At 42.7% G+C, this 15,976-nt stretch overlaps 1 protein-coding gene across 1 annotated transcript in view; it reads left to right on the top strand.

Annotated features, from left to right (window-relative positions):
• Nucleotides 1-6,079, top strand: part of HOMER2 (homer homolog 2 (Drosophila)) — a 43,603-nt gene extending 37,524 nt beyond the window's left edge. Inside the window, exons 7-9 of the mRNA XM_009573938.1 lie at nt 1,681-1,791; nt 4,290-4,370; nt 5,798-6,079. Coding sequence (XP_009572233.1) covers nt 1,681-1,791; nt 4,290-4,370; nt 5,798-5,986 — 381 coding nt within the window. The 3' untranslated portion in view covers nt 5,987-6,079. The remainder of the gene's footprint in view (nt 1-1,680; nt 1,792-4,289; nt 4,371-5,797) is intronic.
• Nucleotides 6,080-15,976: the final 9,897 nt, after the last annotated feature.

Below are 15,976 nucleotides of genomic sequence, written 5' to 3'. Positions count from 1 at the left end.
AAGTAGTGTGCGACTGAGGGTGAGCAGTGGCTACAGCAGAGAACAATTGAGAGGTTTAAATTTTTAAAGCCTCAGTTTGAGCATTCATTGGTACTGCCCCTCAAATAACACAGTGCTGTCTGTAACAGCCCTAGACAGGGTTGGCACCAACCTGAGCATGGGGAAGCTTGGTTTTTGTGGGCACCGCTCGCAGCGATAATTTCACTCTATTCATCTTAAAAGTCTTTGAAAAATCCTGGACCCTTTCCCTGCTCGCTTAGGTGGATCACTGGGACGTTTGGTGTAGAGATCAGATTGTATCAGTCTGGTGAGGATTTTTTGTTTAGTGTTTACTTTGAAAGAGGGAAGGAATTTTGTATATTTTTGTATGTCAGTAGGCTGCAAATAGTATTTCAGCATTGGAGGTGGCCTGGGTTGCCTGTCGGCCCTGAAATTCCATGTGGAGCAACCTTTTCCCCAAGCAGATACTCTCTATTTGCATGTATTTTAGGTGTGCACGGTGATAATTCAGAGGTCAGACCAGAGCTGTATTAACTGATGTTACATTAACACATTAGTATTAGTTGTTAGAAGATTTGGGTTCCTACATCCAGTCTCTTTTGGATAGGGGAGAAGTGAGAGACTGGAACAGTATGTTATAAGAAAACAGCATAATTTACAGTGTAGTTTTTTACTTTTCTATAGTGTTGCAGGGAAAAGTTGTTCTCATTAATATTAACTGATGAAACACGCCATATCTCAGTAGCTGTAGCCTAGATATGAGGAGATTATCAAAACACTGCCTTACTACAGCTGCAAAGTCATCGTACCGGTGACTAGCCAGACTGTGCAGCAATGCTGTCTGTATAATGGGCTGTCTTATTCTGTGCAGAGGTTTTCTGAGCTTTTCCTCCAAGTAGATTCCTTGCTTGGCGCTCCCGCTGCACCACTGCAGCACTCTGGGAAGTTCCTCCTCCTTTATTAATTGGGTCAGAATTTTTTGCATATTGCTCTACCTTCAAATGAGGGAAGTTGTAATCCCAAAGCAACACGAAGCTGAGAATTAAAGTACATACTGTAATGAGCTGGCCCGTTGGCCTGTGGGAAGTGCATCTCCGGGGAGCTAAGTCCAGAGCTGGCAGAAGGAGGTATGGAGAGAGCAAAGCACATCCCTAGGCGAGAGAGCAAAGCAGTGCACATTGCTCTGAACTGGTTCTTCCCCCAAAGTTTTGATGTTGTTTCCCTCATACTCCAGCTAGAATAATAAGCAACCCCTAAAGAGGCAAAGCTGGGAGCACTGGAGAGATTTCTTCTCCTTGCTGCATTAGGAAACGCCATCCCTTATAGTCTTGTGTTGGTTTCATAGAAATGAAGTGCAGATTTTATCCCCAGCCCCACTTCTTTTAGCAGCTCAGTGTTTTGCACATTCTTGAATAATTATATAAGATACTGTGCAAGCGAGAATAAACACAGTCCCAGGGCTTCCTAGTGGATGTGTAAATTGGCTCTTTTTAAGGAAAGAAGCAATAATTTTGTTGTAGTGAATCAAATGCTATGATCTAGGAAACAGATCCATGACAAATTAAAATTGTCCGTGCTTTCCTCTGCTCAGTGGAGCAATGTCCATTTACATCAACCGTGGTCTGCCCCAAATTTCCAGAAATTTGAAAAATTTCACCTAATATCTGACATTTCTTAAAGATCGATGAACTGGAGGAACAGTGCAATGAAATAAATAAAGAGAAGGAAAGAAATGCGCAGCTGAGTAGACGTCTCCAGGAACTGGAAACAGAACTTCAGGATAAAGAGCTGGTAAGTGCCCTGACCACAGAAATGACATGCTTTAGAGTTTGAGTGGCTGTGTCTGCTTCTCACTTGGGATGTAGATATGGACTGACTCACCTACAACCAGAAGAAGCGCGATGTCTCAGGGTGTCACCCATTTCTAGATGTTCCATGTACAACTTTAGCAATAGTTTGATAGAGTTCCTCAGTCTCAGTTTCATGATTATGCACTGTGGCAGCACACTTTAATTTGGCAGTGGTTAACAAACATGATACTTTTAGTTATACAACACTTTGCTCCTAATAGAAGAGCTGGAGTGGTGAAACAAGTTATCCAAAGCCAGACAGACGTATGCTGAGAACAGACTCAGTTGCCAGTCCCCATGTCCTGAATTCCCATAGAGATCAGGAGCATCATTAAAAAGACATCATTTACAAAATAACTTGGCGTTTGTGTAACAAGTCGTCTTTCTTTATCCGGATGGCTCGTAGTCTTCAGCTTTGCCCTTTTACAGTCTCCCTCTGATCTCGGGACTAATGCCAAGAGTGAGAAATTCAGATTCATTTAGAGTACCCCAGTTTGTCATTTTTGACGTACAGGGTGTTCATTTTTCTATGGAGAATGATGTTGATGGCTTGCAGCCCCTGAGCAGTGGAGAAAATAATGGGATACTTGGTTTTTCCCTTCATTACAGTGACCAAATGCTCTGTGCTGGCTGAAGAAAAAAAGCTGTCAGCAGGTGCAGTGAAGTTTGCCATGTGCCATTACAGCATCTCTGCTGGTGCTCTTAAAAGCAGTGCTATTAAGGGGTTTTGAGATGGCACAAGGAAATAGTTTAGGGAGATGGATTTTGATGCACTGTTATAAATATAATATGCTTTTCAGGCCCATATTTCAAAGGAAAATGTCATGCTTTCTTCCCAACCTTTCTGTGGTAATAACACGTATAATAACCCTTATTCTCTGCTAGCGTTTTCCTCAAGATTCACATTTTTACGGTACCAAATGAACCGGAAAATTGATTGACTTGTGAATATTACATGCCTATCTTCCATTTACACTGACAATATACTAAGTTGTTTTCAAACTGCATACTTACATTAGCAGGTTCTTGGTTAGGTTCTAAACCACCCATAAGTAACCTTTTCTCCGTCTGCAATTCAAACCAGCATGAAGCCTGCTCATGGACGTTGCGGTGTAAGAGGAGCTGCTGCTATCCTCTTCATGTAGGAAATGAGGAGAGAGAAAGCAAAGACATGGGAGTCAGGACAGAGCTATCTAGGGAGATATTTATATTTATATATATACCATATGCCATGTGCCATATAGCATACATATTGTATGTGTGTGTATATATATGCACACGCTGTATTATACTATACATAGTAAGTATACAGTATAGTAGTGTGTATATATAGAGGGAGTAAGTATATATAGTATAATGTATTTGTATTTTGAGATCTGAGCCCCCAGGCATTATTTATGTATATACAGATACATATGCATGGGAATCAGGGGGAATTGAGGGAAAAAAGTTATTGTTTGGTTCTGCAGAAGAGCTTGACTTACGGATTCTGTTACACTCGCATTGTGCTGTAAGTTCACCTGTTAGGGAAAAAATCCTATTTCGTAGCCAAGAAATCTGCCTTTCAGATAGGACTGGTTTTGCTGTCCTGTGCCAGTACAGCTCAGAGACGATATACCCCTGCTTACTCCTGAGACCGTCACCTACGTGGGCAGTTTCTGGAGGGGGCTCTTGCACTCTCTTAAAGTCACAGAGTTTCTCTTGGACCTGCAAAAGTGCTTTTCAGATGCTCTGACAATCCTTCTGTGAAATGTAGAGGCTTTCTTTGAGTCTTTCTCTACTACCCACATTGGTGGTGTTCGTTTGTGGTGTTAATGTATTTAGCTCTCTTAATTTCCATCAGAGACATGGTCTCCTATCAAGTCACGTTGCTCTTTTCATGAACTCCTTTCAGCTAGTCCTCTTGATTTGGTTAGTGATGCCAGAACCAAATACAAATTTCGGGGGCGGTTCTCAGAGCTGTACAGTGGAGGAGAGCCCATTACAGCTGTGCTCTGTAATGATGCCTCTGTATATGCAGCTTGTAATGCCATTGGCCTTGAATTGAAATTGAATTGAAATTCATGTCTAATTTGCTCTTTGCTACCATCTATAAATTGCTTGTAGCATTATGGCCCTTCAGATTTCTCTCTTATTGAATATATTTTTTGTATAGGTATGTGTTTTAGGTTAAGATTTCATTGATATAATTAATGGCATTCATGCTAGAGAACGGATTACATTGTCTGTGTTAGAAGTGTGAAGTCACAAATACAGTGCAAAAATGTATTTTAGTAGAAAATCAGTGTTTTGGAATGCAGACATGCTATTTTGATTATTTTACATCCAAATACTGTACAGAATACAATCAAATATGCAAAGTCATTTCATATTCTCAAATTTTCATTATGTTTTAAAATGAAGCTTGCATTCATTTTTTTCTCTTTTATGTTTTCAAAGGAACTGGAAGAGCTCCGAAAGCAGGGTGAAATTATACCACAGCTAATGTCAGAATGTGAATCTGTATCTCAACAATTACAGGTACAATGAAGTTGAGCAACGAAATTAATTTTAAAATAGTTGATACATTTACTTTCTTTCTTGTAACTATATGCTTTTCTCTGTTCAGACTTCAGTGTCTGAAGGCAAAAGAGCTCCAGTTTGTGAAAACAAAAAATGCTAATTGCCTGCAAAATACACCATGCTCTTCCCAGCGCAGGAGTAATTAAATAGCTCCATTTCTTTGCCTTGCTGTTTGCAGAAATTAGTTTGCCTGGGATCATGTTGCATCTATCTCCTGCAGATTCCAGGCTATCCTGTATCCCGTATTTCTGCTGCTCTGCGCTTGTTGGAGCCGCACCGCAGCCACGTGTGTCGAGCAGCACTCCATGACCTGCGGCGAATTGCCGCAGTGGCACTAGGGAGGGCTTTTTTGGAAAGAAGCAGATGAGCATAGCTGCTGCACACCACCAGAGAAAAAAATTCACCTGAGGATGCATTTACATGCTGCATCACTCCTTTCCAGCAAAGCGCGGCTCGCTGTGGCGTGGTTTTGCACGTGCGGCTCCTCTGCTGGGAGGCGCGCACTGGGAGCGGCGCTGGATGGGCTGCGGGAGCCCTGCCCCAGCCTTTGGGCATCACTTGTTAAAGTCGGGGCTTGTGTAAGTGCAATAAATTAATACACGAAAGGAGAACAAATATAAGCAGTCTCATCAATGAAGTCAAATCCGGTCAATTAAATAAGCCTCACTTTGATAATCTAAATGATCTAAAATCATTTAGAAGGTTACTGAGGAGTGCAGATGCTGAAAATGGTTAAAATATGAATTTTGTTTGATTCAGTATGCTAAAATATGTTGTCTATGGGTTTTGGTGAGAATAAGCATGTGCTTGCACACATGAAATGGAGAACGATAGGCAGAAGAGCTAACGAGAGGGGAAAATAATAGAACAAACTGCAGCAAGGGAAGTGTTACGTGGCTGCCCCGTACCTTGCCTGGGTGGTCACACAAGTGGAACTTCAAAAAAATACCAATAAATCCAAAAGTGCTGAATAAAGCAATATTATTGCTCAGGCAGTATTTTCTAAACTTGTTTTTCAAGGTTAAATCACCATAGATAATTCTGTATGTAATTGGTGGCACAGTGTCTAATTCTGCAACTGTAGCAATGACAGAAATATATGCACAGTGAGTGATTTAAATCCAGCTGAATTTTAAGATATCAACCAAATGACAAAATCTGACACAAAGTGTCTTTTCCAGTTAATCAGTGTCCTTTCCTGCGTGGGCTTTCTTTCCTTTTAATCTGACTAGCACATGTCGCTTGCTCTGAGGTGCTTGTCTTAATCAGTTTGCAGAAGACAAAGCAAACTTTTACAGCCCGGCTGCCATTTGTTGCTTTACCCTATTAAATGCTGTTTGTTCTTCTTCTCTGTGATTCATCTTATTATCTCTTTTGTCTTTAAGGCTGCTGAGAAAAAGAACAAAGATCTTGAAGAGAAAGTCAGAACGCTAAGGACAGAAGTTGAAGAGAGCAAACATAGGCAGACCAACCTTAAAACTGAATTAAAGAATTTTTTAGATGTACTGGACGGGAAGATAGATGAATTACATGATTTCCGACAAGGACTGTCTAAACTTGGGGTTGACAACTAGATGGCAATAGTTTTTTTGTAATCTAGGGTCTGGATGTTGGATGTTTTGTTGATCCCAAACGTGTGTTTTACAAAATATAACTAGAATGTTCCACTTGTTTGCATTGTTTTTGTACATACAGGCTGAAAATTTGCTGTGGGTTTTGGGGGGGTTTTGTTTGTTTTGTTTGTTTATTTTCCAAACCAATCATGCTGCTCACTGAATTCTATTGAGATTAGAAACTTTCTATATTGCTGCTCTGGCTTCGTGGGGTTGGCAACAGGTAGAGGTTCTGTCTCAGGAATCTGGAACTAGATCTACCTTAAAATGAATATGCAGTTAGTTGTTGCAGGGAAATTTATATCTTTCTTAAGGGCTGTTGCAACCATAGAAACAGAAAACAAGTCTTTTTCTTGTCCAGACTATCAGCACTCCTAGCAACATCCACTTTTATTCCGTGGTGGAGCAGAGAGAAGATTAGCTGGAGCTCCTGCAGTTTGCAAATCAGACTGGTAAAATGTGACTGTGATGAGCTGCAGTCAAGTGAATCACTTCACACAGATACCAGTATCTTTAGGGACCAAGTCAATCAGGCCTGACTTGCAGAACAAAATCCAGTGGATTTCAGATAACCTCCGATACAGGTTGCATGTGTTTGCCTGGACCCATACAGCGCGAAGTCGATGGTGCAGAAATTAATTTCAGCTCTTCAAATTGTGCATCCTACCCAGTAGGTGAGGACAGCTTCTCTTGCTTCGCAAGATCATCTCTCTTTGGCCTTCAATTCTGAACCCATATAGTTCCGCCGTTATGTGCATCTCTGAAAAATGCCCACCTAAGTCTTGGGACCAGACATTTATTTTAAAAAGCGATATATTGCTGGTTTGTACACAGGGGGCATGCACCTCTGTGCAACTTGATTGCTGTTGATTAACTTCCATGGTAGTGAAGAAGGAGTCATTGATCTGAAGAGCAGTACAAGGTTGCTAGAGAGGGTGTTGCTCAGAAGCAAGTTGCTGCCCAGGAGACTGGCAGGGTCATGACCACATGAAATCAAAATCCTTTCCTATGATTTCTGCATTCTTACCTCGTGTATCTTTGACAGTAGGGTGAGAATTAGCAAGTTAGACTGTCCAAAAAAACCCCAACCCGAAAGGCAGAGATGCTGTTGTATTCTCGAGTTGATGATTCAACAGCTCTAAATGTGTTTTGAAAAATGCAAGGTCTCCAGCGAGAAGGAAGTTCACTTCACCGCAGACAGGGATGTAAAAGGGCCAGAGAGGAGAATTCAGCCCAAGTTTTGCTCTTGCCGCTAGGACTGCCTTCACTTTCTTTTTCTTCTTTCTCTTTTGCCTGGTTTGAGCATCTGTTTACACGGGATCTGAATTAATTCAGGAAAGAACTTTTGTTTATGTGACATTATTATTTGCTTAATTCAGGCGAAAGCTTGGTTAAGCACTGTGTTAGTGCTATAAAACGACCATGCTTTTTTTGGGGGGGAAGGGGGCCTTTTCTCTTTTCTCAGCACATCTCAATTATAGAAGTGACCTTTAAAAGAAAGGTGGATTATAGATGAAACATGCATTGAATACTTTTTGCACGTGGATATATAATCCACGTGCTGGAGATAGGTTCTGTCTGCAATTGTCCCTTGAATTTTCATTTCATCTGTTACTGTTGCGTTACCTTCATTGCCTGTTTTTTAGACTTGACTTTGTGTAGTTTTGCTTTTACTCCTTTTAAAAAACGGATGTGAAGCTGGAACCTTTCATAACCATTATGACCATTTAAGTCTCTTTAAAAAAAAATTGCTGTAGGCTGTTGATATTTAAAAATAAAAATAAGAATCAGGTACATAGCATGTAGGCGTGTGAAAATAAGCCTTTGCCAGCATGGAAGATTCAACAGTTGTATAATGTGGGGTTAGATCAGACTTCTCAAAATTGAAAATGACGTCAAAAACTGTGTGTGGTGGTGCACAAGTAATCTCCGTTTTTAGTCTTTTTATTTGATAGGCAAGTCAGATAGACACCATCATTTAACAGGCAGCTCGTCCTGCTTCTCCTCTCCTCCCATGCTGCTTTAGACTTCCCGAACTGCAGCCGGTCCCTGCATCCGCTGGGAACCAGGGGATAACACAACTAAGAGCTGCAAGCAATACAGGTAGTCAGGGCCCTCCTCGTCACAGTGTTTATTGCTTTCACATCAAGGACCCTGCTCCATCTTCTGTTTCCTTTTTCCTATTGAGCAGTCTTAGAGCTTTCTTCTTGGTTTTAATATCAAATATGATTTTTAATGTGATTCTGGGTAGAGGGATGCAAAAGACTCTGCAAACAAATTAATTTATTGGGGTTAATCCAGATTTTTTTTCCCCCTGACTTTAGTCAGGTCTATCTCAGATCCAGTTCATTGGGAATGTATTAAGCCAGTCTTACATTGCAGGAAAAGGGTTTCTATGGGATTGCATTGATTTAACAGATGAAGTTTAATACTGGCACATTAAACCAGTGCACAGCTCTGACACGGGGGGTTATTTCTGAGTGTTTTGTGCCCACCAGAGGAACGATAGAGTGTCCTTGGAGGAATCTCTGCTCTGGCTCTTCTAGTCTTGCCCCAAATGTATGTTTTCCTTATTTGCTATTGCTCTGATATTGAGTTGTTAGGGATGCCTGTCCACGGCTATACGCTGTGGGAAAATCCATCCTTCAAGCATCCAAGGTCTTGCTATAATTGCCTTCTTTCTCTCTTTTTCCTTCCGAATGGTAGTAAGTTGAGAGCTTGTATGTATAATCACTTAAAAACCTCCCCCAAACTCCATCTCTTTTAACTTTTCCCTCTCTTTCATTTTATTTTTCCTCTTAAAAGCCAAAAGCGTGCTAGGAGCAGGCAGCGCATGTCAGGAGCATTTGGATGCCAGCCACAGCTGCCCTCTCCAGCCTGGCCCCGTGCCTGCCCCAGGACTGGAGCCCCGTGTGCCCGCTGAGCAGGGACCGTCAGTGTCACACGCTGCTTATTCCTTGACGCTCCGTGGTGGCCCAGCAATAACCCCTGCGTGCCCAACTGTGAGCCCCACGCTGCTCCCCAGGGACTCGTCCTGGAGTCGAAACGTCTCCTCCCTCCCGGCGGGAGCACCGGGGCGGCGAGCCTTCCCCCACCAAAATGCCCACTCCGTCCTATGGATGCATTTGTTCCTCCTTTTGTGCACGTTGGGGATTCAGCCCGTGGCATGAGCGGGGCTCAGCTGGGGGCCGCCTGCTTAGGGACAGCCCCAAATGCTGCCGAGGCCAAGAAGTCCTCATCCCTGCCCAAGGGATGCAGAGCTTGGTTTTATTTGTGTTAAATTCAGATTTAATACAAATTTCAAATTTCAAAACCAAACCCTGGTTTCCCCATGCCATCAGCAATGAAGTAGGTCACCGCTCCATTTCCATTGAGCCTGAGCAGAGGTGTCTTTATACGAGGTTGTATCTCAGCTTGGGCCATCGTGGGTTCCCTTTCTGGGCACAGGTTTCTCCCTCTAAGTGGTTGATGGCAGGATCTATCCTACCTCGGTTACATGGTCTTTCGTTAATAAAGGTCTTGTGCTTGGCACTTCCCGTGCCGATACCTGCCGGCCGCACCGCCGCAGATCCCGCCACGTCCTGCCCGTCCGGCCCTGGTGGCATCGACAAGCTGGTGGCTCTGGGAGCAGAAATCTGCGCTGGCCTCTTGTGACACCAGTTAGAGAGTGTCCTACTGCTTTCTGGGCTTTCCAGTGAGATGCTCCTTTGAGCTGGTGTTAGAGTTGCTCAATAATGGTGGGTTTTTTTTTTCTGATGGCCAAAATGAAAAATAAACAGGTCCACTTTGTATTAGCACAAAACCTAAAAATATTCAGTGACATAAAAATATATCAAGATAATTGTTTTCTGTGTTTCATTAGATATGTTCTTTCACATTTTGGAAGATGACCTTAGCCTGATCTGTGGAATAAATTGTTTCAAAATGAAAAACGGAAATTGTTTCACACCCCAAAATAAAACAGGTTAGCCTTTTGCTTTTTTCCTATTTGGCTGAATCTTTATGTGCTGATTTTGACTCAACTTCACAAGTAGTTTTGTTTGGCTTAAAAGTGCATTTTCAGCTAAATTAGTACTTTCCAGTGTTTTTCTGTCTATGTCTGTTTGGTGTCTCCTTTACTAAGTGAGCTCTTTTTTTGGAAGAAAACTGTCTTTTCTGTAAGAAACTCAGTGCCACCTCTCCCTTTCTATATCCTAGTGTTCAAAAGATGCTCTTTTTAAAAATAGTTTTACACTGGGTGCATCTGTGCCCAGAAAACAAATGTTATTTAGACAATGCCTTTTTTCTAGATAAACACCTGATTTTAATGTGAGCTATTTAGGGTGAACATTTTTTCAAGGTGCTCAATGACCTAAGGAGAGTGGGAAGGGTTTCTGCTGTTCCTGCTGCTGCCCCTGCCATTGCTTTCGAAGAGCATCAGCAAAAGCGTTTGTGGTGTTGAGGGGGTGCTCGCCCTGTGCTCGGCCTGTGTTTGCTCGGTGGCTCGCCGGGCATGGGGAGCCCCTGTCCCCCTCTCAGCAGGACACGAATTGTCCATAGGCATCTGCACTCTTCTATTGCACTGGTTTTTTCCCAAGCGTTCATTTTCTCCCCTATTAATTTCTTGCCACCTTTGGCTGCTTCGTGAATGATTGAAGGAAAATTCCCCGTCCCTGCCACTGCCTCGTAGTGGTGGGAGTTTCTCAGCTACAAGACCGTGCTCTTCGTTAGGCTCTTCTGAATAGTTATCTCTGCAAAACCCTTCAAGTGTCAGTGGCTTGTAAGGAATATAGCGCTGTCTTCCTGAGCCTATGGATTAGCCAAGATAAAACCGCTATCAGGGTGAAACGCCCCGCTCGGCTTAGTGTGTGACTGATGCTGAATCCCAAGGGAAGGGGTGGAAGGGGGACTCGGACAGCAGCAGCTAATTTTGACGACCGTTTCAGCAGAAGCTTTGGTGAAAAATGTGCTCTGCCCACAAGCTGTGGATGTGCCAAAGGTATAGGGTGGCCGCACTGAACCATCAGCTCATCTGCCTTTGTCCGGGCGGTTCTGGGCTTGTCAAGCCTGTAAATATCAAAAAGTCCTCAGCATATCACAAACGTGGCAATGTGAGGGATGAAAGGCAAATATCCGCACATGCAGCTGAGCAGCAGTTTACAGTCAGACACGTTCAGTCAAAAATAGGAAAAGCTGTCGCTGTCCTGTGCGGGCTCAGCAGTACCAGAGACCTTGCAGAAGGACAGGTTCAGCTTTCGGGGGCAGCGAGGACTCCCAGGCTGGGCTGGTGGGGTCTGGTTGTGGGCACGATTTAGCAATGGTAAGACACAGAGCTACCCTAAGGTAATTTTTCTTTCCATGGATCACGTTCAACAAGCACCTGTGTGTCAAGCAAAGCAATACGTAACCACAAGAGGTTTAATCCAGACACACCTCCAGTCGGAGAGCCCCGGCGTCCTGCACCCCCGGGAGCTCGGCAGTGCTTTCGGCTCATTTTTTAGAATATAAGCTTGACAGTTAGATGAAGTTTGCATGTCTTAAATAATGTTCTCTGCAGTAAACCATAAAGTACCTGAAGTGAAATACAGAGTTAGGAAGTGAATGATAAATGTGACGAAGGTGCTTCCCAAACGAGGGCTCTCCTGCAGGCTGTGGGCAGAGCTGGTCCTGGCCGGGAGAGCTTTGCTTGTGTCCTGGGGGATGTTGGATGTCTAACCAGTTTGACTTTCTACTGTGTTTTGTCTTAGCTCTTCTTTCTTTTCTTTTTTTTTTTTTTTTTTAACAGATAGCCTAAACATACTGTCTTCGGATGAAGGTGCCTATATCTCCAAAAATTTTATATGCACATTTTGAAATAGATTTGTTTTTCCTTTCCAGTCATTTAGTCACCTAATAATAATGACACTTACAAGAAAGGCACTTGAGAAAAATCTGTCTGCTGTTGTATTTTTGTTTGGGTTTGGGCTTTTTTTTTAACACTGGTCAGCAATAATTATTTTAGCCATATACTAGCTAAAAGACTGATAATGTAAGATTTGTGAACTAAGCTTCTAAGTTTGCAGTACGTTGATTAACTTGGGTATGTGAAAAGGGAGCTACGCTCAATAAAAGTATTTTGCAGCATTTAGATGTTTTCATTTAATTGCCTAATAGTGATCATGAACATACTATTCTATAAAACTCATCATGAATGACAAAGCACATCGTTTTTAACATGAATATATCCCTTGTAGTTGAAAGTTCTGAGAGTGTTTTAGTGTGGTCTGCTATACCAAAATATTTAGATTATTATGAGATTTTAGTACTGAAGATAAACATACACCCTGTTTTTACTGTTTCAAGTAAAGTTTAGTGAATGACTGACAATTTGTTGATATACAACTGTGGGAAAACACTGCAGTGCTCTAAATGTATATTTTTATTTGGGGTTATTATATTTAGTATATGGTTTAATGAAAACTGAAGTGTTTACTACAGTTGGATCATCGTAAAAACATCTCTTACCTCGTCATTTTGTCTGCTGTGAAAAAGTACTTTCCTCTTCTTTTTTTCTTTTCTTTTTTTTTCAAATTGACCATAGACAGTCAATGTTAACATTTAGACTCCTAGTAGCAGTAAATGCTGGGTTTTATATATATAAAAGGAAAACTTGATTTTTTTCTTTATGAACTTATTATATAACTTTGTGATTTTTATCTGATTTTATTGTAACATAAAGTTGTTTTATGTAAAAATATATAGTTTAAGTAAAATCTCTTGTCTCGCTGTCTTCATTGACTTTGGAAAATGAACATCCTTGTATCTGCAAATCTGAACTCAAGGTGATGCTGTCCTTAGGTAAGAAGAATGTGGTTTTGATCTATACATATGGTATAGTGCCTTAGATAACCTTAAAAACTCTTTTTCAGGAGGTGGAGCTTTAAAATGTTTGTCTTGCTTCACTGTATACTGTTAGCTCATCCTGGGGGGTGCAGGGTTGGGGTGGGTACATATATATGTACTAAACTGGAAAAGTAGTAACTAGAAATATTTTGGCGTGAAATTTTGGACTTACTGCATGCTGAGAAAGGCCTGTTGCTAGGAGAAGGCTTTTTGTCGCCCTGTTTGGGGGATGCTCAGGACCGAAAACCCTCCCGTGGTTCCTGTAACTGAGGTGGCAGCCCCTGGTGGCAGCTAGAGCTGGTATTTTGTCTGGAGGAACTTCCTAGGGCTCAGAAGTAACCCTCTGTATTGAAATTAGAGATGTTTTGACACCAATCATCTCCTGCATCAGCATATAGCGGTAAATAAGAGCCCTCTCAGAAGAGACTGTTTCCCAAGGTCCCCACTAGTGTCCGGCGACACAGTCCACACTCAACAGCACATCCCTGGTAGGGGATAAGGCTGAAGTCCATCTACAGACAGTACGTAATGATGCTCTCAGCATCGTCGTATTCATTCTAGAGAAGCAGGTTTGCTGTGTTTGCACCAAACCAGGCTCCCCCAAAGGAAGTAAGAAGCGCTGACGACTGCTAAACGGCCGAGGCTCACCGGGCCTTTGTTACTCTGGGCTACAAGGCTGCAAATGTCAGCTTTGGGGTGAGCGAGAAACACGCCTGCCCCTGACCTTTCATCAGAGCTCTTCTACCAGGAGCCATCAATAGCTTTGACAAGCAGTTCAGCAAATTCTGGCAGTCCCTGAATAACCAGTAGCTATAAAAGCAGCTTATATGTACTTTAGTAAATGCAAGTAATGGTTTCTAATTCTTAGCAAAAAAAGCATTTATCTAATCTATTTGGATTTGCATAATTATAAAGCTTAGTATAATAGAAGTACCTGTGTGTACATCCCGTCACCTACAGTTATCAGAAACAAGCCTCATTCGCCTGTTACCGAGCAAGCTGATGATCCCGCAGCACGCACCCTCTCCGGTCGTGGATGGGGAAGTGCCTCGTGCCGCCGGTTGCGTGGAGGTGCCTCCTCGGTACAGGCACGTCTGACACTTCTGTAGGCTAATCGCCTCGTTAAGTCCAGGGTATATTTTTGGCATCAAGAAAGTCACTGGTCCGTGTGAAAGGCTGTTCCTCGCCGGCTGTTCGTAATGCAGGTGACCAGCATCTCCAAAAGATGCAGCCGGAGCCGGGGGCCGCGGTGAAGGATGCTGCCAGCAGGGAAATCTGCTGCTGCCTCTCTGTGATCCCTTAATTTTCACGTCTGACTGGATTCATTTCAGAAAGCTCGGGGAGCCTCCTCAGTGGGGTTTGTACTTCGGAGTTACCCGCTGAACAGCGTTTTACCTAGCTGCATGATACCGAGCTGTGATGTGCCACCGTGGGATGTCTGGTGAAAATATGAGCTAAACTGAGATGAAGTTTAAGTAAGTTTAATGTTTGACACCGAAGCGGGTGAGTGACCCTATAATATGTACTCTTTTTGGTTAGCTTGTGTTCCTTCAACAGCACAGGATAAAAAGCTAGGCCCTGACTTCCTTCCTTTTGGAGGGAAAAAACCCACCAGGCCACCACGGGGAGGCCTGTGTAAAAGGGGGTGTAACTGGTGACAGGGCTGAACTTACATAAACCTCAACATTATTCTGTCCCACGCGCTCCAAACGCATTTAATGTTCCACGCTTTTCATCTAAAGGCACGTCTGCACCAACAAGGGAAGAAAGGAGGCTGTGTTAATTATATATTATTCTCTTAACTGTCTCCCCACTTCCTAGGAGACTTCAGCATTTATGCACAAATTCACTGATTCATAGAGAAATGTGCATAATTTTTCTTTTATTTCTTTTTATCTCCTAAGAAGTATCCGAAAGCTTGTAAATAATTTTAATGATTTACAATATTAAATATCCTTTACATAATCAGCATTGCCAACCAGAGCAGAACAGCAGCACCAGTGAGCCTGATACGTAACGGGCTAACCTTCTCCTGCGAACAACTGAAATGTGCCTGTTGGATACAAAACTACAGCAGTAGCAGCTGAGAAAGTAAAGCCGGGCGATGAATGCAGCTTGGGCTCTGACCTGCAGCGGTGGTGCAGCCGTGCTTCGGCCACTGAACCGACTGGGAGCAAAGTCCAACCATCCTTCAAAAGCAGAAAAAAAATACCCTGCCAGGTGCACTGCCAAGTTTGACCTCAGCGAGCAACGCTAAAAACAGCCATCCAAAGACTCGTAAAGCAGCCCTGCAAAGGCCGTGAAGATGTGAGACCTGGTGAATTTTAAAAGCTTGGCTAACCTTTGCAAGGCAAACATCTCCGATCTTATTGCAATAATGCATTGCTGGGAACATTTGACAGATCATCGCGGCCAAGTCGTACTTAACTCTGACCTCTGCCTGCGAATTTCTCAAGGATGGATCGCCGCGCTATGAAATTCCCTTTAGGTCTTAACACCTTCCTTGAAAATGGAATATATTTCAATAACTTTTCAGAACTGTTAGATCTTCTCAGAAGCAGTGTCTGAAATGAAATGATCTCTAGATGGAAAACCGAGGGCTTTCATTTGGGTTGAAAATAAGAAATTTTTGGGTGCCAACATGGGGCCCAGCTTCTGGCTTTAAGGCTGGTGCCCCAAGTGTACAGGCCAGTACCTAGAAACATTTTACTGAATCAGTCCTGCTCGAGCAGAGCTTTGGGGACCACTGTTCTCCACCATAAAATGCAGCTCTTCACAAACACGTGTGTCCTGGGTTGGTCTGCAGCAGTGGTTTGTATCCAGGATCCCAGAGCTAAACCCCACGCAGCTTCCCGGGACCATGCTTCCACGCGTGGCTGTATGCTGCGGTCTGAGTGAGGGCTAAAATACCCCGTACAACATCTTTTGACGATGGGTTGCATTTAATTAGTCAAATTTATGAGCAGACACATCTATTGGTACATGAAGCACATTGATTTGAGTATTTTTGTTTTCCTTTCATGTCCTCTTCATTCATTACTACTGGCAGTCTATGAAAAAGAAATCTGTGGCTGCTGTAATCAAGAGAGA

Source organism: Fulmarus glacialis, unplaced genomic scaffold (genome assembly GCF_000690835.1).
Source record: "Fulmarus glacialis isolate BGI_N327 unplaced genomic scaffold, ASM69083v1 scaffold26833, whole genome shotgun sequence".
Lineage (NCBI taxonomy): Eukaryota > Metazoa > Chordata > Aves > Procellariiformes > Procellariidae > Fulmarus > Fulmarus glacialis.
Note: the sequence above shows the minus strand (reverse complement) of the source record. Positions and strands in the feature narration are given on the sequence as shown.